At 38.3% G+C, this 24,842-nt stretch overlaps 1 protein-coding gene across 21 annotated transcripts in view; it reads right to left on the reverse strand.

Annotated features, from left to right (window-relative positions):
* Positions 1–24,842, reverse strand: part of NRXN1 (neurexin 1) — a 1,110,559-nt gene that overhangs the window by 1,269 nt on the left and 1,084,448 nt on the right. For 13 of the 21 annotated variants that reach the window (XM_068563993.1, XM_068563981.1, XM_068563985.1 and 10 more), the window contains one exon: positions 22,333–22,420. In XM_068563993.1, the coding sequence (XP_068420094.1) occupies positions 22,333–22,420 (88 nt within the window). The remainder of the gene's footprint in view (positions 1–22,332; positions 22,421–24,842) is intronic. The other 8 variants (XM_068563995.1, XM_068563994.1, XM_068563989.1 and 5 more) reach the window with 1 other exon arrangement.

Raw genomic sequence — 24,842 nt, forward strand, 5'->3', positions numbered from 1 at the left:
TTTTCTGTTGGAGGTTTATTTGTTAACATCAGTATGTGTGTATGTTATTCATTCACTGGCAGTGGCTGAGTGATCACCAAAACTAAATTTGAGAGGAGAAAGCAAGAAAATATTTTTAAATACTTTAAAGACCATCTAGACTGGTTTTGAGTCGAAATTCAGTACCTAGTAGATGATCATAAATAAAGGACTGGCTGCCCCACTTTTATTTAACTGACAAACCCTCATTCAATCTTTCCAAAGTACAAAGTTCTTCCTTGGGTACAAGAAATGGATCACAGGGTGCATTACTATTTTCTCCAAGGCCTAGTCGGGCACTGAAACTGACCACAGATGGGGAGAAAAGTCCTGGGATTTAGTTTAGAGATAGCAGGAGTGGGGAGCGGCTCTCTTCCTCTACGTAATAAATGTACTATTATTATTATTTAAAAGAATTTAAAAGAAAAGGAGCTGTAGAGAGATAAGATTCTATCCCATCTCTGATCACAGGTCATTTTTCTCTAAGGATTGTGTTTTCTCTTTCTCTGAATCTCCATCCTCTCCCTTGTCTTACAGAAAAAAGATAACTTTTCAGATGTAATGAATTAAAAATGCTATAATTTTCAAAATGTTATTCTTTGTAAGTTATGCATAATGAACTTAAATAATCTCAAGATTGCATAAATAGTGTGTATATGTGGAAGGTGTGTGTGTGTATATATATACACACACCAGAAACTGAACAGTTCAAAAAAGCTAAAATGGTACTTTTATTTCACTATCACTAGTAATTTTATATATGTATATATATATATATACACACACACATATATATGTATGTGTGTATATATATATATACACACACATACATATATATATATATATATATATATATTTCCCCCCCCCCCCCCGATAGGGAGGGCGATTTCTTTTTTATACCCACTAACCCTTAAACTCTTCAACGGTGTTTCGGGTGGCTAAGCAAGAGGTCTTTTTCTTTTTTGGCCGTGCTATGCGGCATGTGGGATCTCAGTTCCCTGAGCAGGGATTGAACACGTGCCCCCTGCATTGGGAGTGCAGAGTCTTAACCACTGGACCACCAGGGAAGTCCCTATTTTTTTATATTTCTACAAAAGTTCCTATTAGTTACTGGGAATCATTTTCCTACCATATAGCACTATGCTGCTTTGTAATTCGATTTTCAAACATCACCAAGATTTCATCTGCCTAAATGTGGGTTTCTTGTCGTCACTTTCCTTTCCTTTCCCAAATAAAGCCTTACAAATATAGTCACTTACAAAGGAATAGCTCTCAGTCTCAAAGCAGCCATTTGTTCTGGAGCTACAAAATGTAGCAGGTGAAACCTCTGTATGCTGAATGTATCCCTGCTTGTTTTACAAAAGCTCACGTAATGTTGTTGAATAAAGAAGCCTTGGAGTTGCTTCTGTGGCTGAGGCAGAAGGAGACAAAGACTATAATCCACAGCATTTGATTACAGGAAATTAATTCCCTCTCAAGAAGAATAGAACCTACTGCAGGAACTCTGTCACTACCTGACAAACCAAAGGCAGCACTTTCTCTCTCAAATACAGTCATCTTTGCCAAAGTCTGCCAATTAGCTCAGCTGCTAACTTTCACTAAATGACAACTTTCTACTTGCTCATTTTGTGAAGCATTCTTTTACCATGGTCTCTCAAGAGCTAGAAAAGGGGTTTTATTTAAATATTACCTAAATCATTTCCCCGCACCTGATGGAATGCTTTCATTATAAACACATTTTCATAATTACCTCACTTTGTCTGTCAGAAAAGAATGGGGAGAAGGGAGAAAAAATCCTAATCGTATAACTCATGATAGTCAGACTTGAGAGTTTTAACGGAATGCAGGGTTTACATTTTCTAAACTAAGAATATATATGTCCTTTTTTTTTTCCATTTAGGAATTTGTATTGTAAATGGACCATCTTATCAAAGAATTTTAATTTTATTTTTGTTGGCTCAGATAGTTCTGATATGTTTTCACAACTGTAGAAGGAGCGCACCAAAACCAAACTGGTGATAAAACCAGAATGGGATTACAAAGACCAAAGCAAAGCCTCAAATGCTTCCATTTTGCCATAGAGCCATTTGAGAAATGCCTCCTGTTGAAGGAAAATACTTGTCTTTTTTGCAACTCCAGCCAAAAGGTTGCTTCGCATGCAGGCCTGAAACATCTCTGTAACCCATATATAAACAAAGATTCTAAATATCATAAAACTAGCCTACCAAAAAAACCCTCCACAAACCCAGTGATGAAACATTTTATCCCTTTTTTTCCCTGGTTCACATTAAAAATTAATAACCACCACAGGTATTATTTTAGGCCTGTTTGGAATATGCAGTTGCTTCCATATCTAACTGATTATTTAACAATTTTACTTTCTGTTTATGCTTCCAATCTGAAAGCTAAGTGATAATTTTCTTAACTTCTGTGCTAAGATCAGAAGTATTTAAACACTTAAGGGTTAATGGGACATCTCTCCCAGATGTGCAACAAAAGGCTAGAGAAATGTAAATACTTCCATGAATTATAAATGTGGTTCCCATATTGATTGTCATTAATGGTTTATTTTGATGATCACTGAAAAATCTCTGAGGAATTTCATATTAATTTAAATGTAGATAATAGCATAAATGGCTAAAAAGGCTAAACGCCTTCTTATATAATTTGGTTAAACTTTTTTATTAAAAAATACAGTCATCTCTTCACCATTCATGACAATATGAAGAAAGGAATTTAATCAGAAACCTCCATAAGCAATTCTTATATCTCATGGATTTGAGTATTTTGCATTCTCTTTACACTTCCCAGTAAACTAAATCAAGACATTCTAAATAATTTTTTAAAGTCTACAAGTGTTTTTTTCTCAGCAGTGCTAAAAAACAAATAAATTAACTAAATTTTACTTTCACTCTGTCTCCCTTTCTTTGTTGTAGCAGTGATGAGAACACTTAAAAAACAGGTAAAAGAGAATATAAGAGAGGTGCTGATCTATTTCCAATAGCCAGGACATGGAAGCAACCTAAGTGTCCATCATCAGATGAATGGATAAAGAAGATGTGGCACATATATACAATGGAATATTACTCAGCCATAAAAAGAAACGAAATGGAGGTATTTGTAGTGAGGTGGATGGAGTTACAGTCTGTCATACAGAGTGAAGTAAGTCAGAAAGAGAAAAACAAATACAGTATGCTAACACATATATATGGAATCTAAGGGGAAAAAAAAAAAAAAGGTCATGAAGAACCTAGTGGCAAGACGGGAAGAGAGACACAGACCTACTAGAGAATGGACTTGAGGATATGGGGAGGGGGAAGGGTGAGATGTGACAGGGTGAGAGAGTGGTACGGACATATATACACTACCAAATGTAAAATAGATAGCTAGTGGGAAGCAGCCGCATAGCACAGGGAGATCAGCTCGGTGCTTTGTGACCACCTAGAGGGGTGGGGTAGGGAGGGTGGGAGGGAGGGAGACGCAAGAGGGAAGAGATATGGGAACATATGTGTATGCATAACTGATTCACTTTGTTATAAAGCAGAAACTAACACACCATTGTAAACCAATTATATTCCAATAAAGATGTTAAAAAAAAAAAAAAAAGAGAGAGAGGTGCTGAAAGAAAGGAACAGGTATAAATTAGCAGTATGTCTCTGAATAGTCAAAAGTTAAGTGATTTGTAAGTAAAACTAAGCTAATGTAGCCTATTCATTACGTGGGGCTCAGAGGTACAAGGAGCCCAGATCAATGGAAAACTTCAATAGGACTGACTGATGATGGGCAAAGAATAAGCCAAGGCATTTACATGTTATCGGTGTAACTGGAAATGGGCAAGTATTCAACTCCACCCATACTTTGACTTCAGGCTAGCTTGCCAGCAAAAAAAAAAAAAAAAAAGTAGAAAAGAAGTAGAGTAGAGGAAATATCCTAAGGGTTTAGGCCTATATACCCTATTTTAATGATTCATAAAATTAAAAAAAATCATCATGAATTACACATAGTTTATGTGGACACTATAATAATAGATTATTTTACTTAATCAAAAATTTCTCATGTAATTCTATCTTCATTTTACTGAAGGATGCCAGTCATCACATACCCCTCAGAGAGAAAAAATGGTAGTGGTAGGTCTACTACATGTGGGGAAAGTGCACGTGCACACCTTAATGGCAATATGAAGGCCTTTGATTTTTGCTGGTATTTTTGCCTAAATGACTCAAAAGCTACTGATAATAGTGGTGAGGACAAAAGGCTGTCACAAGGGTCATAACCTCTTTCATATAAGCCACTTCTCAGCCAAATGGCTAAGGAAATATTTCTGGGACTTGTGTACAGATAGTGTTATCTTAAGGGCAGATAAAAATTTATTTTAATTCTCTCTCTTTCTCTCTCTCTCTCTCTCTCTCTCTCTCAAATATCTGGCAAGATCTGATGGTCTCTAATTTTCCATATGGCCTGCTTTGGCCCAGATTTATCAAGAATATTATAAGCTAGCTCTATGAATTTTCTTGTTTTTCATTGTCGAATTATTTCTCTGACTACTTAGAAAGGAATAGTCTTTCAGGTACTAGGACAGTTATTAACATATTTCCACATGATACCCTAGACCAATTTACTCATATCAGGTAATAATTCATTGTAAAGAATGCACAGTAAGTGCAAAGGACATATTCCAGGGCCTTGTCACATAAAAAGAATAATAAACCCATTTGTTGCTCTGCACAAAAAAAGTTAAAAAGTGAAATATTTAAAATTTTAACTTATCCTTAAACTTGCTGAATAGTTATTTTAAAACTACCACCACAGAAAAAGAAATCGTCCTGATGTACGTTCCTTCTTTATTTTTGATAGTCCTTGGCACTGTGTCTGTGAAAGAATATGATTTCCCCAAATAGGAACTAATTTAGATCCAGTTAAGAAATACCATAGAACAAACATGTTTAAGAGACACAACTGGCTAAAGAACAGAGTGGAGAGGACCACGTGGCAAGTCTTACTTCTTACCAGCTCCTCTGGTCCTTGGTCACCCACTCCATGCTCCCGCCTATTCTTTCTTTCTCCTACTTCCTCCCCGTCCCTACCTCTTCTCTGCATCCCTCTCCCAGCTCTTGATATCCCTCTAGGTGGCCCTCGGAGAGCACAGTGGGTGTGTCCCTCCCCACTCAGTAAAGGAAGAAGGCCAGGCCAGCGAGGGTCAGGACTCTGCCTCTTCGAGTTGGTACATTACTCAGCCGGGTGTTCAATGAGGGACAAAACTTATTGCCAAGTTCCTGATTTCACATCACACTTTAAAATTGTCCCCGTGGCAAAAAAAAAAAAAAAAAAAAAGGTCTCAATGTGATTGTTTCATTAGAACACAGCCTTGGTGCTTTATATTGGTCCGCTTTATTTTAAAATTTAACTTTCTAAATTTGTTTACAGAATAAAATTCTATGCTTTATCAAATGTTTTATGACCAATTTCAAAAAACTTTGATTATGAAGCAGGGAAGATGAGGAGCACATTAGGCCATTCAGCTTTGCACTGGAGCCTATGTTTACCAGTTTGCCACTGTTTGATTGTGTCTGGTCATAACCACGGTCTATGCACATGGGAGAATAAAGCCCTCATTGACTCAGCAAGATGATTCACAGCTGAAGTTCTAAAATAACCTGCAGTTTTGAAAGGTAAATTTTTGAATATTAATGAATTTTTCCAAAGAGGTTTCACTGTGCAGTGGAAAGCATCTGACATCCTTTAGTTATTCTTTCTTTCCATGCTGAGATTAGAAACATGTAATCAAATATTGTTATTGAAAAACAAACCTGCTCTTGATTTATGTTTTCACATAATGTTTTACACGTGAAACGATGCTTAAAGTCCTAATTCCTGTTACATAAGATGAGGGTTCGCTGAGTGGTGGGACCTTGTATTTCCGATGACGAGTTTACCAAGGCAATAACCATGTCATCAGATGTTCTTTTTATCACTCAAATTGTCACTTTTATGAAACTATTTTGTATACTTGGATGAGCTATTCTTTCACTGTAATCTGATTATATTTACGTTGTTTCCAAACTTAGCTTTGCAGGGTGACAATGGTGTTTCCAGGCCATTTGTATTGCTGGTCTTATTTCTTCAATAATAGACTGTTAGTGTATAGGTACCTCATCAGCCATGACCCTGCCACATACAGGATGAAGCAAGAGTTTCACTATATACTGATAACAAGGAAAATTCAGCTTTTAAGCTTTAAGAAAAAAAAGAAGTGTAAGAGATTGCCAATATTAAGAAATAATAAAGAATAAAATATACCAATGATAAAAAAAAATGGAACTTGAGCTATATATTTCAGACCAGGAGGAGTAGATACAGGGTCATAAAACATTATGCTCAACATATATCATTCTGCTATCCGAAAATTATTAGACCACCTGACTTACAATAATCCTTTTGAAAAACTATTGGAAGGATGCATTTACTGAATTTTTTTTCTCACTTAAAAGTCTTTGACCAGTCTTTCTGGTTTTATCATAGATTAAACTAAAAGTAATCCATTTAAAATTTCTGTCTCCACCCCAATGAAGAAAAAGAATTGCTTAAAATGATCCCATTAGACCACAGTTCTGCACTGTGTCTTAATAGATGTGAAGTTATTATAATTCTAAGCTAGCCTTGAAAATGGTTTCAGATTTATAAGGGAAGATATGACTTTTCCAGTACCCAGTTTTACTAATACTGTGAAAAGAAAATTGGAATCGTAGGCTCCTGTGGTGTTTGTGAATTGAGATTAGCACAAGTGTTTTCTCCATCACCAAAAAAGAAAATTATTTTTTTCATTTTTGTATTTCAATACAACATAGGCCAAAAGAAACAATTATGATGTACTCACTCATAAGAATGCAAGTTTAAGTACCACAGTTGCAGGAAAGCAGGTAGGCAGTGATTTACATGATATGCATTCGTCTCAACTCACACTGTGGTTTACTGAGAGGTGATGAATGCCTGAATGCCGGACGTTTCAAATCCTCCCCTGCTCACCAGCTCCACCCATGCCCTGCACATTTTGATGTTTGCTACTGCAGGTCAAACAAATGGCTTGAAGGAGGTCATGCCTGATACATCTCAACCCCTACCCAATCAATTGGAGATGCAGATAGAACTTGGAAATCAATAAGCCTTTACTACCTGCCTGGCTGCTGGGACTAACATTTTCCTCTGCTACTTTCAAAGCCACCAAGTCACGTGTATGAGGGGAAATGCAGGGGCCGCCACTGTGGGATTGAGAGGATCGTTTTCTTCACCAGATATCTAGGCGTTGCATGAGAAGGGGTGCAAAACACAGAAAAATTCATAGTGTGCCTGGAGGACAGGGAGTACCAACTAGGACAGCTGCTACCTCAGATGGCACCACATGGAACAGAAAAGGCAATGGACAATCACATCATGTGTGACATTGGTGACACTGAAAATAAATAGAGGAATACACATTCTCCCTCCTCTCTGAGGGAAGCCATAAGATCATGGCTATGTGTCCACAGCTTAGTCGTCTACAAGCTTCATAGACTTTTTACATGGTCATTGTGCCCATAAGGTCTTATTAGAATCCAAGAAATTGTCATGGTGTTTACTGAAGTACCAATGTGACTACTGTTCCCACAGCTCTTCATGGTCTGGCCGCAGCAACCTACTCAAGTTTGTCTTCCATTTCTCTCAAAGAAAGTGACAGTCATAATTTTATTGCCATCTCCCAGTTCCCATGCACCAATAAAAGTTCTACCTTCATGCCTGACTCATATGCCCTTTTTTTTTCCTAGCCTGGCTGAATATTACTTGCTTCTCAAGACTTAGCTTAAATGCTCCATCTTTTGTGATGTTTTCTCTAAGAATATTCCCTCCTGCTGTCCATCAATTATATGGTGAGCTACAGTTACGTTCCAGGGACTATACTAGGTCCTGGGGGTAGAGGAGTTAACCAAACACACTTGACGTCTGCCCTCATGGACCCTGAAATATAATGAGGGAAAGAGACATACAACAAAAATCACACAGTTAGGCTTAAAGCAATAACCGGAACATGTGTAATGAAGGAAAATGGTAGGTACCATGCAGGAGTAGAACAGAGGTTTCTGATTTAGACTGGGGAGTCAGATAGACCTTTCTGAGGTTGTAACATTTATGCTGAGACGTGGAAAATCAGTGGAGAGTAGGCCTGTGAAAAGTGGGCAGAAGAATCTTCTAATCAGAAGGAACCACATGTGCAATGACCTTGAGGAAGAAAGGAGTTTGCTTTTCAGGAACTAAACGAACGCCAGAGTGGTGGCAGCATATTGAGTGTTGGGGGAAAGTGAGAAGAAGTTTGAAGGTGGACCTGAAACTTACATAGATTACAGTCCACGGAATGAAGCCATATATCAAAAGATCAGCACATTTGACTCCATAAATAATAACAATTTTACGTGGAGAAAGGTATCACTAACAGAGTGAAAATGCAGAAGAGAAAGGAGAGGAGAAATATCTGTAGTACATATGACAAACCAAGAGTTAACACCTATAAAATCTACAAAGCGTGTATCAACTGCTATAGAAAAAGGCTTTAAAAACCCACTAGAAAAATGGACAAAAATACAGACAAGCAAGTGGAGAATAGAAGATCTACACGGGTGATAAATGTAGGACAAGATGCTCAATTTCACGAGAATGGAAGTCAAAATAAAATAAGGAGGGTTTGTTTGTTTTTTTGCCAACAATATTGGAGAAATAAAGTAGAATTAAAGAAATAGTGACAATTTGGTTAGAACATTTGCTTGGGAAACAGACAGTTGTGCTGGTGAGAATATGAATTCCTCAATAATTTTTAGTAATCTAGTAACATCTATCAAAATTTAAAAGGATTAAATTGCAGCTGGCTGATGGGTGAATGTGAGTTCATTACAGAATGCCTTCTAATTTATTATATGTTTGAAATTTACAATAGTAAAGTTAAAAAATACACAAATATTTTAATCAAGCAATCTCAGTTTGAGAATATAGTCTAAAGAATTAAATACACCAGCATGCAGATGTATACATACAGGATGCTTGTTATCACATTTTGAGGAGAAAAGAAAAAAGGACAACTTAAATGCTCGTTAACAGGGTTATGGTTGAAGAAATTATTCAGCCATAATTGCACAATTTATTGGACACCCTTAATTATGGCACACTTATAGCCTAGAATTTTAACAGAGTTAAAAATAGGAATTACAGAAAATTCTGTTGACCTAAGAGATGTCCATAATACATTAGAAAGTAGAAAACCAAATTTAATTCATAGAGTGTGCTTCTATTTTTCTATGGCAAGAGAGAAAAACAACCCTATATTTATATATGTTCATAGGAACATGGTGAAAGATGTATGAAAGATCCATGCCAAGCTGTTATCATTGGTTAATGAATGGAGATGGGAAAAAAGGAAAAAATAAAATCAAGTAGAAAAAATTAATTAAAAAATGTCAACAAACATGTATTGAGTAAGAACAATTTACCAGGTACCGCATAAGGTGTTCGTAACAACATACATAAGACAGCCGTGGGGTCCACCTTCTTAGAACTTTCAGTATATTTGAAATAAAACAGAAAATATAAGAAAACAAACAGGACAATTTTAAATTTAAAAAATTCAGTGACACAAGAAGGCACAAAAATTGGGTGCTAAGAAAATAACGAGGGAGAGGCTTTGCACAGGTCATCAGCAAAGGGCAGTCTCAGTAGAAGTTATTTGGAATGAGCCTTAAAGGAGGAGAAGGATCCACGCCTTCCAGTGTGAACCCTGGAAAGCCATCAAGGATTTCTCAAGAAGGAAGATATGAGATAGGATGGCCTGAAGCTGGCAAGAACAGAATCAAGAAGACATATGGGAGAATCTGGAGAAAATCCATCTTTATCCCAGTCTTCTCTCAACCACATATTACATCAACCATTTTAGTATGGATACTATACTATTGTGAAATCTTACTTACATGTTTCGTTTCTGTTGGGTTGTTTCTTCTCTTTCAGACTTCACTGCTAGTCCTTTGATAGCAGTCACAGGGTCCTGTGACTCTATTTCTCTTTTCCACCAATTCCCTCACCTCCAAACATCTAATGAAGGCTGAACACATGAGCTGCAAAATGTATGTTTTCTGACTGATTAGAGGAAGAGATTTTTCTAAGTTCATAAATTTTCAGGAGTGGACTGGGGTGGATATAACCATGAAGAAAATGTGAGAGATCTTTGATTTCAAAGTTTTGAGTAAAGGTAATAAACAAGTGGGTAAAACATTGATGGTAATTACATACCTCTTTATAAAATACTTTTACCTCAATACTTTCCTAACACTCCCACCTCCTATAACATCTTCAATAAAAGAAGTAAAGATGGTATTTATTTAATTAAGCCAGAAAGCACTTCTCTGCTTAAGTGAATTGGGATCAATGTGCTTCAACGCAAGCATTGTATCTGCATTTACTTTCCCTATGCCTCCAAGTACAGGCTGCTTAATTCCAGTGACTAAGCGCTAAGTTATTTAAAGTCCACCAAGTTAGCAGTCTTCAGTTTGATTTGTTTGGGTGCCTTACTTATATTGACCTTATCTGATACCCACAGCACTACAAATAGTTGAGAGCTAATTTGGAGCTCTTTTCTCAAATTCAGCAGAGCAGTTGCAGAAGTTTCTAGGGTATTTTTTATTCCTGTTGCTATTTGAGTGAGAAAGTTGAAAAGGGCCTCATCAGTCAGGTCAAACTTTCCATAACTGTCAAGTAGAAGAAAGGCCATATAGGCAGTAATTGAGAAAGTCAGTTTCAAAGCTGGGGAGTGTGGAGATTCTACATGTGTTTTTCATAAAAATGTACCACATTTCAGAAAACGCAAGAGGAGCTATATTTTGAAATGGAGATGATACTATCCGTTATTGATCTCTACTCAACTAAACTCTTTGATAGCAAAACGGCTTCTTTTTCTGGGAGGTCATTGACTAAAACACCCGGAAATACATACACCCAGAAGTCACTTTTCTTAAGATGTATTTTACTTTTTCACATATAGAAAGTTGAACAGTCGCTCTTTACACAAACCAGGGGATTCATTCCAAGGAATCCTCAAGACTGGAACCTGGAATTTGAGGGGAACCTGGTTTATAGGGAGACAAAGGTGCCACTACGATTATAGCTGGAGTAATGTGGGGTGTGTATGTGAGTGTGTGTACATGCACGTGTGCATGTGAATATTGCTGTGTTCCTTCCAACTCTCTGACAGAAGTTGCTACAGTCACCTTTATTTTCTCATAATTTATAGGTAAAATCAGGCTTCTGCAGAGCTCCAGGGAAGATTTCATAATACCTTGGGATTAACTTACTTAAATGTATTGCATTATTAAAACCCCCTTTGTTAACTTCCTCCCAAATGGTACACGGATTTACCCTTAGTAGATATAATAATTTCATGTGACTTAACTGTCAACGGATGCTCAACACGGCTACTATGCCTTCTGACTCACTGCAAGGCTGAAAATTTTTTCTCATTTTATTTATTTAGTTAGCAACTGTTACCTTTATTGAATTATTATTATATGGTAGGCTCTGGGCTGTGCACTTTACACACATTATTTAATTTTTTCCTCACAACAACTCTGTAGTTGTTGTCATGACTTTACAGGAAAGGACACTGAGTCTCAAAGAGGTTATGCTATGTATGCTTCCCAAGTGGCATAGCCAGGATTCAAACTCAGGTGCGTCTGTGGCTATTACAGTTTCATACATTCAACGTGTTGGCACTTATGGCTGTAAAACCATTTGTTAGTATTCCCAAATTTTCCCTTCCCTGTGGAACTGAACCCTTTAGGCCTCTCTTCTAAGCAGATGTCCATTTCCACCTCTTCCAGCCACATTCCACCACACCTCCTGCCATCTATCTGTCCTTTCCAGTAAAAGGAGTTTGCAATCCCGCAGAGTCTTAGGAAAGCATGGCAAAAAAGTGGTAAAAAAGAATTTTTTTAGATTCTAGTCCAGGCACTGCCCCTAACTTACTGAGTGACCCTTAGCAATTCATTACCCTCTGCTTACATTCTTTCATCAGAGACATAACGATGATACATTATTTATCTCCCAGGGTCCCTGTGAGGATCCCACCAGGTGGATAAATGTGCCAGTGCTCTGAGAAGGATAAAGTGCTATGCAAAAAACAACGAGGGGGACTTCCCTGGTGGCGCAGTGGTTGAGAATCTGCCTGCCAATGCAGGGGACACGGGTTCGAGCCCCGGTCCGGGAAGACCCCACATGCCGCGGAGCAACTGGGCCCGTGAGCCACAACTCCCGAGCCTGCGCGTCTGGAGCCTGTGCTCCGCAACCAGAGAGGCCGCGGTAGTGAGAGGCCCGCGCACCGCGACGAGGAGTGGCCCCCGCTCGCCGCAACTGGAGAAAGCCCTCGCACAGAGACGAGGACCCAACACGGCCAAAAATAAATAAATAAATAAGTAAATTTAAAGGAAAAGAAAAATCAACAACAACGAGGGTCCGATTATAGTCCCTGTGTCTTCCACACAAAAGGTATTGAATCGGCAGCCTTCCCAACAATGAGACAACTCTGTGATAACGCACAGCACAGCCCGGCTCAATCAGTTGTGGCAGTGACCACCACAGGCGTTATGTCCAAGAGGATCTCTGTATTCAGGGGCTCCCCTTTCATGAAGGGAGGCCCTGTCAATTCAGGCGGCAAAACAACCATTTATACTATGAGGCCTGTGGTTTCAGGCCATTAATTGTTAAGCTACATGTGGAGCTTGTTTCTGTTTATCTGTGAAACATTCTATCTTTAGGGAGCAGTCCTCTCTGGCTCCCGTGGTTGGAGGGAATTAAGTTTCTCCTTCTTTCGGAATTCTACCATGAGATTTTATGTTTTTAGGTATTAAGAAATCAATCATCTAAGACCACTCTTTGGTAATACCTGACAGAAGGGCTTATTATCATGGAAATAACAACTCTTTTGATTAGGTTTTAGGGTTTCTTTCTAAAATTGTTAGGTCCTTTCTTCTTGACCTTCCTTCCTTCCCTGATCTGGCATTCCATGTTCTACTCTGGATGCAATCCACGGTAGAGTCTCTGTAGCAGAGTTGTATGCTGGGTCCTAGGGGCACTGCCTCTCACCCAGAGTTTCTGTATAGTGTTTACGTAAGTGCAGCTCATTCTGGGTAACAGGGCAGCATGCGGTTTTCCTGACTTGAAACTGGGTCTCCTCACTTTGGGTGATCATCTTTATATTCCTGTCGTGAAGCTACTGCTGTCTCAATTTTCTTTTGTTGGGGAAAGTCACACTCTTTTTGGTGAAAGTGCAATAGCTAAGGTGAAAGATTAGACGGTTTCCCCACTGAGCCCATTAGAAGGAGGCACGTCAAGCCTGGAATTGGGAAATACGGAAGACAAGCCATCCATCTTTGGGGGAGGGGGTGTGGCGGCTCTGCCTGGTTAAGTCATGCAGCCCAGAACGTTCCGAATATTTTAGGAGGCAGAGCAAGCAGATTATAATAGCACGCAGGAAAGCGAATCATTCCTTCTCTCAAAAGCTCTGTGGGGCAGCGACCTGCATTGTTTTCCTCCAAAACTAAGAACAGCAGATGACATGTGCCCTCTTCCCATCCTAGCAACCTACATCCATCCAAATGAAGCACTGCTCTTGTCTTACTAGTTTCATAGTGGCTACTGAGAAAAGTTTGATGCTGCTAGAATTCAGAAAGAGTTCCAAAAGCTTTTTATCGTAGATGCTAAAGTGCCAATTCTAACATTTCCCCTTCCTGCCTGTGGCTATAGGTTTATTCCCATTTATAATATGGTTGACTCCTCAGTTAATTTGCTGGTACTACTAATAAAAGCTAAGTCATACTATCAACGTTTCTAGGTGGCAGACTCAACACTAAGGGCTTTACACATGGATTGTCTCTTTCAGCATAACAACATCATGAGTATTTAACATCATTCATGTCATTTTGCAGATGTAAAAAGTCAAGTGCACAGAGGTTCAATGTTTTGCTTCTGATGACACAGCAAGTGGCTGAACTGGGACGTGAACTCAGTCTGCTTTCCAAAGTCTGGTGAATGAAATGTAAGATTTTAGTATGCTCAGAGAGGTGGTGACATTACTCCTTCTCTTTCTACTAATTTTTTAAATTTAACTGATGGCTTCTGGCTGTACTGGCGTCTTTAATACATCCTTTTCTTAACCTGGCAATTTCATAAAGTACTCTTGTCTTTCTTATTACCAATGCCAGGCTTCTTATAATACTGAGGGTGGGTAAGGAGCTACTAATGATGAAAGTGATCTGACCAACAAGTCAGATGACATGAGATGAGACCTGCAGACTAAAGCCTATTGTAGCATTTGCTGGTCTTTGAAGCACGTGAACCAACAAAGAAAGCGTATTGGCTCTTCACGGGGGCAGCATGGCCTGTAGTGCAGTATTCAGAATATGCCGCTTTACCTCTTGATACCATCTGAGGAAATGTAATTAATAAATACCAAGAAAACTCCACAGGAAACCAATTTCATTATCAACGCAGATATTGGACACAAATTACAAGAAAACATGGTTTCACTCTTCCTGCATTTCATGCTTCCATAAGAGGTAGACTTACCCTTTATTTTTCTAAAGCTCTGCCGCATTTCTTCCTTCAAGGTTGGTGAATATTTCAAAGCACGGCAGTGTATCTCATTTTCTCCTTCCAAAGCTCAACAGGACACGTCACGCTTTAGAAAGGCTCTTATGGCATTTTAGCGTTTTCTAATAAGGACTTGTGAAAGGTTATTAATGTTTTAAGGCTGGATACATGTAGGCTGCCTAGAAATTTATGGTATACACATGACTGAGTAGATTTTTTCTGTTAATTACTGTAGGACAGTTCTGCATTAGCAGTCATGCACTTTTTGCAAACTTTCTTTTCTTTTTCAATTTTTTTTGGCCACACCGTGTGGCATGTGGGATCTTAGTTCCCCGACCAGGGATCTAACCCATGCCCCCTGAAGTGGAAGAGCGGAGTCTTAACCACTGGACCGCCAAGGAAGCCCCTGCGGACTTTCAGGTAAATGTCTAATCTAACTCAGCAAACTCACTTACTTGCTAAGTAATTACTGTAAGTGGCCAAGCACAGTTAGTTTACATGTGTGAACAGAGCCCGCTCTCTCTAACAGCAAAAGGGACTGTACCCATTTTCCACCCAGATCTGGAAATCTGTCTGCCTTGTGAGGGGCCTCACTACAAGTCAGGATAATGGGTTCACTGGCAACAGGCTACTGAGCCTCAAAGACGCTAAGTAACTTCCCCAAGACCAGGAAGAGCTGCAACTCGAGCTAGTTCTATCTGACTCCAGAGTTACAATCACAACTAATACTCACTCCCTGTTGCATATCACAATTCTCACAAAATGCTCTTCAAGTTTTTCCAGCGTGGGGTAACGATCCACTCCATTATACTGTTAAACAAAAATGATCAAATCATAGGAAGGTGAAAATAGTTCACGGTAAGTAAAAATGGCTGTGCTCTGAAAACAAACAGAAACCATATTTCGTTTGTTATTTTGTTTTCTACTGATCTCCTGGTAGGAACAAATTTTGGTAAAGGAAATCAGTTGCCTGAAAAGGTGGAATTGCCTTCACTGACCAAGACCTTAGGCTTGGGCAAACTTGAGACAGGCTTCTTCCTGCCTCTAGGGCCCTGGCCTCCCTTTCCTTCGAGCATTTACTTTAGAAAACTGGTAAATCCAAATTCCTTCTCTACCTTTGATGTGTAAATATTTTTAAAGCTTCGTTTCAGTGTTATAACCCAGGACTATTTTTCTCAAGGACCTAGGAGCCCTCACTTTGAAATATAACCTTCAAGGAAGATAGCTCCCCATCTTCCAATTTCTGTGGGGAAGATAGGAGCCTACCCTGAGGGGGTACGTGTTACTCCAACTCATAAAGCTACCTTCAGTCTTGAAGATATTTGAAGGAAAGGGTTTATTCTTCCTTTGGGTGAAGCCAATCAGCCGACACAGAAGGTCTATGGTCTATGATCCCTCCACCCCAGCTCTTAAAAACCTTCCAGTTTTGGTTTGTTTTGTTTTTCACAGTGAATTGAGCTCGGATTGAATTTTGGGCTCCTTCTACTGCAATCTTCTTGAATAGATCTCCCTTGTCTGTTTAATTTTGTCCAATGTAATTTTTGTTCTGACATTACTGTTCTCAGAAAAACAGGGGAAAAAGTGCAAATGATGTCTAATGTCTTTCTTCCATTTTAACCATACAGCATTTCATTTTTATTCCAGTTGTCCAGTTGTCTAATATGGAAAAAAGCAGTTCTTCCACCAGCATGTCACACACTGAAAGCCACCTAGCTCATCAGAGCCCAAACTCCAGATGCCCTGTCCTGCAGCTACATGATCAGCTAGGCCCTCGCCACTGACTCTGGTCTGACTCTGCTCAGGAGATGCTCTAGGTGTTTCCAAAAATGGAGCACTCATTACTGCTGTTTTTCTGGCTGCACCTCAAAACTCCCCATGTTAACAGCGATGTGTTGGCTATTACAGGCTAATTAAACTCGCTTTTGAATAATTACATAATAAATACCCCAAATTTAAATGTAGCACAAAATTATCTTCTAATCAGGCTCTAAAAAATATGATCTAATAAGTAATATATTCCTTTAAATGACTGTGATTACTTATTTAATAAAAAGATGCACCTGGTTCAATATACATATCTTTATTCCTAATGTGGTTAATGGGATCAGTTCAACAGAAATCCTTTGATCTTTTCTCAAAATAGCACACTGGAAAACCACATGAAATTGCACAGTTATTGCAGCAAATTTAGCCTAATGAATAGTAATACATGTAAAGGACCTTTCGCCATCAAATTTAAATTTATGCCAGCCATGGAAATTATTTAAATGAACATTTTAAAAATTAATCTTATATTTGTGAGGTGCCTGAATTCTAAAAGAACAACCTTCTGCATTCCAAGAAATTAAAACCCCACTTCTCCTAAACTAGAGAGCGTATTCTCTCTCTCATATTACAAAAAGTAACTTAATCTCTCTGAATCTCCCTAGCTATGAAAATATTTCAGTTTGGCCAAATAATGAAATAGAATAATGTTTACAAAGTACTAAGAACAATGATGAACACAGAACAGATCTTCACTAAATATTAGTTGTTATTGTGATCTATCACTACTCATGTAACCTGAACCCTGATCAACTGACAGGCAACCAACAGTATTTTCTGAGGGGCTGTACTGATGACCTCATCCCCATTGGTTCAGCTAATGTTTAAGAGCTTGCCCCCCAAATGACATTCCTTTTCTTCTCCTGTAACTACACCGGTTTTTTCAATTATTTAATAGAACTTTTCTTTTTCTCCTTTGACAAAGGTTTAACTGATTTGAGAGTGGCCCAATATTCTATTAGCTACCACCTGCCCACACACATACACAAAGAGAACAGACATGTTATTCCAAGCATTATACATCTAAGAGGAAATTGTCCTTCCTAAATAGGGCTCCCAGGAAACAAGAAGCTGATACTGTTCTCTTTGTGACAAATGACAAACTAGTTTTTCATCAGAAGTTCCCACACCAAAGAGGGTCATTATCTCCATTTAGGTCTCAGATATCAACATACAAATCACCTTTTCAAATTTCTTCAGGAGTTTTGAGAAAAGGATCTATTTAGAAGAAGGCCTCAAAATCAAGATGTACTGACATGATTAAGGGTCACTGTGGAACTTCAGTGGTTTGTAGTGTTGCCATTTTGTCAATTTATTAATAAATCAAAGCAGTCTGTCTTACAAAAACGTATGTTCCTGTGAAAAAAGAAGTCTTGGAAAATATGTATATTTATATAATACACATAGTAATAACAGCAAACACTCATGTAGCACTTACTATGAGCAAGGCCTTGTTCTATAACACGCTTTCCATACATTAATTCATTTAATCCAACAACCATGTCTCTAGGCAGGGGGAAAAGCACAGAAGGAGCAAGTGTTTCTGAGAAAAAGCGTGAAGGAAAAGTCATCCACTTTGTCACACGTGCAGGCAGCTGAAACCTGGCGTTTTAGGGCAAGGTTGGCCTGTGACCTAGTTACCAATGGCTGCTTCTGATTTCCACCTGTCGGCTAAGAGTTGGGGTTCAATGAGACCCCCTGAATTGAACAGCCACCCTCTCATATTCTAAAACACTGTTTATACCAACGTGGAATTGTCATCTGATGCGAACCACACAGGACAGTGTGGCTGGAATCAAGTATAACTGAGTTCCACGTGTTCCCACCCGGGGGGTTGTTCCTGATCTAGTTTCAACATGTACAGTTCCCATCAGGAGGCCTGGGTGGTTTCATCAGTTGCCCACCCATGTTCAGCCAGGAAAAGTAACAGCATTATGTAAAAGGGAAAAATAGCTTGAATATTCTTTTTCATATAACTGAATTAGGAAGCAGAAAAGCCACCATTTATGCTCTACTTTATGCCAGGCATTGCAGTAGATGCCTTACATATATTAGTTTTAATTCTTGTAACAACCTGAAAAACAGGTGATATTTTAATGTCAAAGATAAAGAACCTGTTCATCATAAAGAATAGCTGAAAAAGCATCTGGGGTAGAATGAAAGAGATGTCCTTTTGTAAAATGGAACCGAAGGTGCAGTTTCTATTTTTTTCTCCCAGAGTTTAACAGAGCAGTGGGGGCGCAATAGTTCTCAACACGATTCAGTCAATGGTGAAACTGACAATCCACCAAATATATAATGTCCCTCTTCGTTAAGAGATCTGGGTGGAATTACATGGCAATTCAAATTTATCAAGCACTTCATAAAAGGTATTAATTTACTTGTGTTCAAGAAGATACTAGATTTTTCCTGTTTGATTCATTAATAGCCTTAGGAAAGCACCTAAGTGATAAGCATAGCACATTTTCAGAGAGGAAGAAATTATTTTTGGAAGAGTTTTGGGTCACTGGTGATTAGAGAAACTTCATATGTAAATATTCAGGGAGACTGAGAGACATTAGTGTGAAACACACAGAAGATTTGGGCAATCTACCTGTAAAAGTAATTATGCATCTCTTTACAAAAATATCTGCTTTCACTTGCTTAAGGAGTAGCAAAAGTGTATAGTAGGCATATCCAGTTCTAAATATTTAACCCAATATATTACTTTCCTAAAAAGTCAGTTTCCCAAAATACAACCTGCTGATATCTATCATGATTTTTATCGAGATATATCTAACAGTATCCAAAGTCTAATAACATCAGCGACTGCAATTTTTGATCATGTTATTTTATATTTGTGTTCAAGACACAAAGCGAGTATGAAAAAAGCTATTTAAGAGAACAAGTACATAGTGCATTAAGAAACAAAGACCTAGAGGAGGGCTATCCTAGCAGAAAACAATATTCAGATTATAAGAGGATAACAAAAACGACTCTTCAACTGCAAAAAAACAGTTGGAAAATAGGAAAAAAAAAAATCATATGAACTAAGAATTTCACAGGAAGTTGTCACACAAACAGAGCCAATTATGCCGAAAGAGTAACACTGCATGAATTATTAAAGATGGGCATGAAAAAAAATTATAGGGAATTGGATAGAAAAATCCAATGTAGAAAAGAGATCACGCTTACAGAATGTAATATAGAAAGGGAAACCATTCACGGACTACACTATCAAGATACCATCTAGGGGAGGTAAGATCACAAGAAAAGCCTACAGTGGAAGATGCCATTAAAGCAACAGAATCTGAAGTTTAAGCCTTAAGAGGAATTGATGAATTGGAAACTAGAGCGTAAGGAAAGAAACACTGAGGATGAGAAGTTAAACTAGCCTTGGTACAAGAGTGTTGTAGCTGTCATCAGCTGGGGTCAGCAGCTGCTGTGTCTTGCATATCAGACAGCAGACTTTGGGGCTGTGGAACAAAATTAAAATTCATGCAACAAATCTTGTGTGGAACAACACAAACAGAGTTCCTGCTTCACGGAGCTTTTCTTCTTGCGCGGCGGGGATGCAAGCTATATGTTAATACACAAGTAACAAATAGTGAAGTAAACACGATTCTTTCAGATAAGTGATAAATTAGTAAAGAAAAGAGGCAGAAAAGATATCTGGAGTGTGGTTATTAACAAGCTGCTCCTCACTTTCCATGGTGTTATAATATTTAACAAAGCCAGGTGAATAAAAAGGAGGGGAGGATGTCAAAATGGTAAAAAAAAAAAAAAAAAAAAGTAATCTTTCTCTTTCTTTCTCTCCTCTTTACCCACCCACACCATCCTGTACTTAGGGCCGGCGTCCCCAGAGAAAGGGAGAGACAGTAAACTAGTCTATAAGGAATGGTTAGTAAGACCTAGAAGCAATGGCTAGAAGAACTGCATCATTTAACTGTGCTCAAGAAGGAAAAAAAAGTGACAATTTTAAGTGCAATTAGACTTCTCACACTGGAGTTACTAGGTGCTCAAAGTGAGGACTCTATATAAAGAGGATGATAGCCTCCACTCAGACAGCAGAAGAAGGATTCAGCCCAGAGGAAAACCAGCCAGTACTATAATTAGTAAGAACCTATATTGTTTTCAGCATTGTGTTAATGGAGTGGAAAAAACGGAAAAAGTATCAACTGCTCTCATGCTAACTGGGAAAACAAAAGCAAATATAAATACAAATATAGACACACACACATATCAGTGTATAACAAACACCAGACCCCATTTATGAATGATCCACGCTGGAAGATCTTAGAGAAGCTACGAAAAAGACAGTCATGGTTGGGCACGTGAGAATAGGAGAAATGGGGAAAGGAGAAATTTGAGGGAGGGAGAAGGCAAAGAGATGGACTGATGTCATGGACAAAAAGGCAGTAACTTTTTTTTTTTTTCCTTTTTGACTAACACAGAGAGAATGAGAATACCAATGAAAACAAAAGCAGGACTTTGACAAAGTGGTCCAGGATGGTATCATGAAGGGACCACATCCGTCTAGACAACCAAAAGGGAATGGTGTAGAGATCAAGAAACTGGAGGAATCGAATGGATGATATCAGATTATATCAGATCACCTTCTAATAACTGTGTATGAAAGATGGTTCTGGCGGCTGAGAATTTTGATATGTGGGGTGGAGGTGAGAGAAAGAAACACGAGAAGACAACCAGGATGGACCTCCCAAACCTTCTCCTGCTGAGAGATGACAGCTGAGCTTCTGCTCCTCACTGGCACTCAGTAGCTGCTCTAAGTGCTGAGAGTAAGTAGCTATAATCAGTGGGGGGATGGGGGTGGAAGTGATATTCAAAAGGAGATATAAGATATGCATCCTGAACCATTTTTAATCCAAATATCAGAACGAGTAGATTAAAATGATATTCTTCACAAGAATCCCAGATTAGTTATTTTACTGTGACATGAAGTTCTCCTGTGGTTATAGGTGACATCTACAGAGGTCATGAGTTATCCAGTAGTGGTTAGTCCATATCTACCTCAATGGTTTTGTTAACCTACACAAGACAATTACTGAATTTTAAGAAACACTGCTTACAAAGGAAACTAATGGAAATGACCCTAATCCTTGGTATCACGAATATTTGGAATCAAACCCAGGCTCTGATCCATTCATTTTCAGGGTCCACAGCCACTGCTTGATGGTACAGGGCTGCAGGAAAGCAGTATTGATGTGTTAGTCACACCATATCACAAAGAAGGAGAAGAAACTATGCATCACCTAGAGTTAAAACACACCAACTTGAATTTTAGGGAGACATTGGAAGACTCAAATATTTCTCTATTAAATGAATCAAGGACTGACTGTACCTGCTGTTTGTTTTACTATTGCCATAATACTGTCACTTCTGAAATTCAGAAATTTATCACTTAAGATAATTTGCTGGCAGAGTGAGGGGTGGGGACTTTTTGTCAGTAGAAAGGTCAAATAATTTTCCAAAATGCAATGCAATTTTTAAACTTTTTAATTTTATTATGGGTGACCCAAGAAAGATCCCCGTATATGGTTATACTGAAAATTATATCATGAGCTAATGGAATGTGAACAGTAAGGTCCCAGCCTTGTGTGCTGTCCCCCACTGCTTTTTCTGGAATACATAATCTTGGTGGGTTTTGTTTTAAAAATTATTTTTTTCAATAAATGTGGGGAAATGTACCCACGTAAAAAGTAGGAGCTCTTATCTCACAATGAGGCATTTTTTCATAGGGTGGACTTCTAGACATAAATGCAAAGATCTTCTAGGGACTACAGCATGCAACAAAGATTTACAGTAAAGCAAAGAAAGTAAGAAAAAAAGTCGACTAACCTAACCCACCTGAGCTCGGCTCACAGGGGTCAATGTCCTCGTCATCGCTGGGACACTCTGCTGAGGCCACAAGGATGTCATCTGTGGTCTGTAAAAGAATCACAGTCAGTAGATTAATTTAAAGGGACCTAACAGATCTTTTCATCTTTGTCTCATGGACTAGTAAAACACCACTTGTGTTTACCTGACAGATCGAGAAACCAAATTCAATTATTTCCCTTCCTGAGGACACAGAGCTTACATTCTTCAACTTATTTTAGATCCCTCATAGAAGAATTGGCATATGTGCGAAAACTTGATTCTAGCTTATTTTACAGGAGGATATGGAAACGGTGGTAGCCAACTTGTAGATACCCATCCTTTTAACTACACAAGGAAGCTTCACACAGGAGCAGACAGAGGTTTAAAACAGCCTGGCAGAAACAGATGATTTGAAATTTATTACAGCCCTGGAGTGCTACAAGGTTTGCATCAGTAGGCTTTATGCAGTACTTGTGCTTGGCTTCCTAAAAGCAGAACAACTATATAACCTTTTATATTCATGACCAGGTAGAATTTGATGTATCTTTGAGATATAGCTTGTCTTTATTAGGAAACACAGATTAAACAGAGAATATCTTTCACTGATGCAAAAAGGGAAGCAAATATAGTCCATTGAAGGTATTTTTTAAAATTTGTGTTGAGCTTTCACGCTCATTCCAAAGTTCTCATCTTTGTAATATTCAGATAGCAGGTATTGTTTCCCCATTGTCCTTTCCATCATTAAGGTTTTAGAATAAATGAAGAGTGTATTGGGGGGATGATATTTTACAGCAAATAGGATAGAGGTGGCAGTTTTCTTTTTGACCTTCTAGTTGCTTCATTGCACTTACAGCAAAGAAGATAACCGTCACTGTAATAAAAAGCAGAGTGTGTAAAACCTAGCAGTTAGTCACATAATCAACACATTTACAAGCATCAAAGGTTGTTCTTTACTACCGCTTATAAGCAGCAATAAACTCAGCACAGATATTGCATGGAAACTGCGAAGGCTTGCGTCAGATTTGGCTAATGCTAAGGTAATACAGAGAGAATTCAAGGTACGAGAAGGAAAATACCTCATTACATCGGCTAAGGATTAAGGAGATTATAATTGTTTAGATGATACTCAGAACTGCCACACTGAAGAAGTCCTTATTTAAAAGTAGAATTACAATAATAAAGGTCTTAAATTAAAGAAAACTCAGATATATGATATGATATACTTTTATTAAGGGAGTGTCTAATAGTCAGAGGGTAAAGTATAAATATATAAAATGTTAAGAGAATTGCGTTATTTTGAAAAGTGGAGACAAGGGGTGATGCACGTTTGTGGCAAAATTAGGCTCACAAATGTTTCAAGTACAAGGTCTTTAATTAATCAAGAATAAAGAATTTGTCCAGATGCTAGTGCTTCACAATATAACTTTAAATAAATGCAAGCATTTAATAGTATTTTGAGATGGTTTCATGTTATTCTGCTCTTAAGTCCTCTCACACAGTTGGGAGACTGAATTCATTTATTTTGCTGCTGTCATTTTAAAAGAAGTTCAAATACCAGTTTTCCTGGAATTGTAACTGTTAACGCCAGTGATAGCCACTAGCAATTGGTGTGATAGTCACGTAGGTATCGTTCATTACAGTGAGCTTTAAAAGGCAAGAATCCATCCTCCTTCTGGCACGAGCACATCTTGCAGGATAACATCCAAACTGACTTGATAATAACAAGTTATTGGATTATGAGGTCTGGCAGGTCAATTATTCCAATTCGCCCCAGAGCTGATAATCTGTTTTTTAAAAGCCAGCTTCAAGTGGAAAGCTACCTTTGTTTGAAAACCACAGGGGATATTTTTTAAAGTTAATTTCATGGTTACAAGAGAATTTCTCATTTTCCTTGAGGAATTTTTGTTCTTGGTGGAGGTGGGGAGGAGGACGTGGATAAATTCTTTAATCTAGTTCTTCTCACCCTGGCAGTGATGTTGTCCCCTCTCCCCTCCTCCACCTGGGAAGACATCTGGCAATGTCTGGAGACATTTTACTTGTCTCAGCTGGGTTGAGGTGGGAGTGGGTGAGCTACTATTGGCGTCTAAAGAGTGGACACCACGGATACTGCTAAAAAATCCTAAAACGTCCGTGACAGCCTTCCCACAGCAAAGAGTGATCTGACCCAAATGACAATAGCGCAGAAGTTGAGAAACTCTGCTCTAAAAGCTTCAAAACTGTTCTGTACCTTGTTTTTCTCATCTGAAAAAAATGGAGAGCATAGTCACTGTTGTGGTAAAGATTAACTCAGAACATGAAAAGTACCTAGTATAGGACCACCTTTTAAATATTTATAAAAGTTGTGATACTACCAACATTACTGTTGTTTCACGAATGGAACACCAATTTAATATTTTTGCACTATATTTATAAATAATATAATTTTAGACATGAAACTGGAAGTTGTACATGTGAATTATTCTCAACTTTAGATCTCATGTTAGCTTTTA

This window comes from Eschrichtius robustus, chromosome 15, assembly GCF_028021215.1.
Source record: "Eschrichtius robustus isolate mEscRob2 chromosome 15, mEscRob2.pri, whole genome shotgun sequence".
Lineage (NCBI taxonomy): Eukaryota > Metazoa > Chordata > Mammalia > Artiodactyla > Eschrichtiidae > Eschrichtius > Eschrichtius robustus.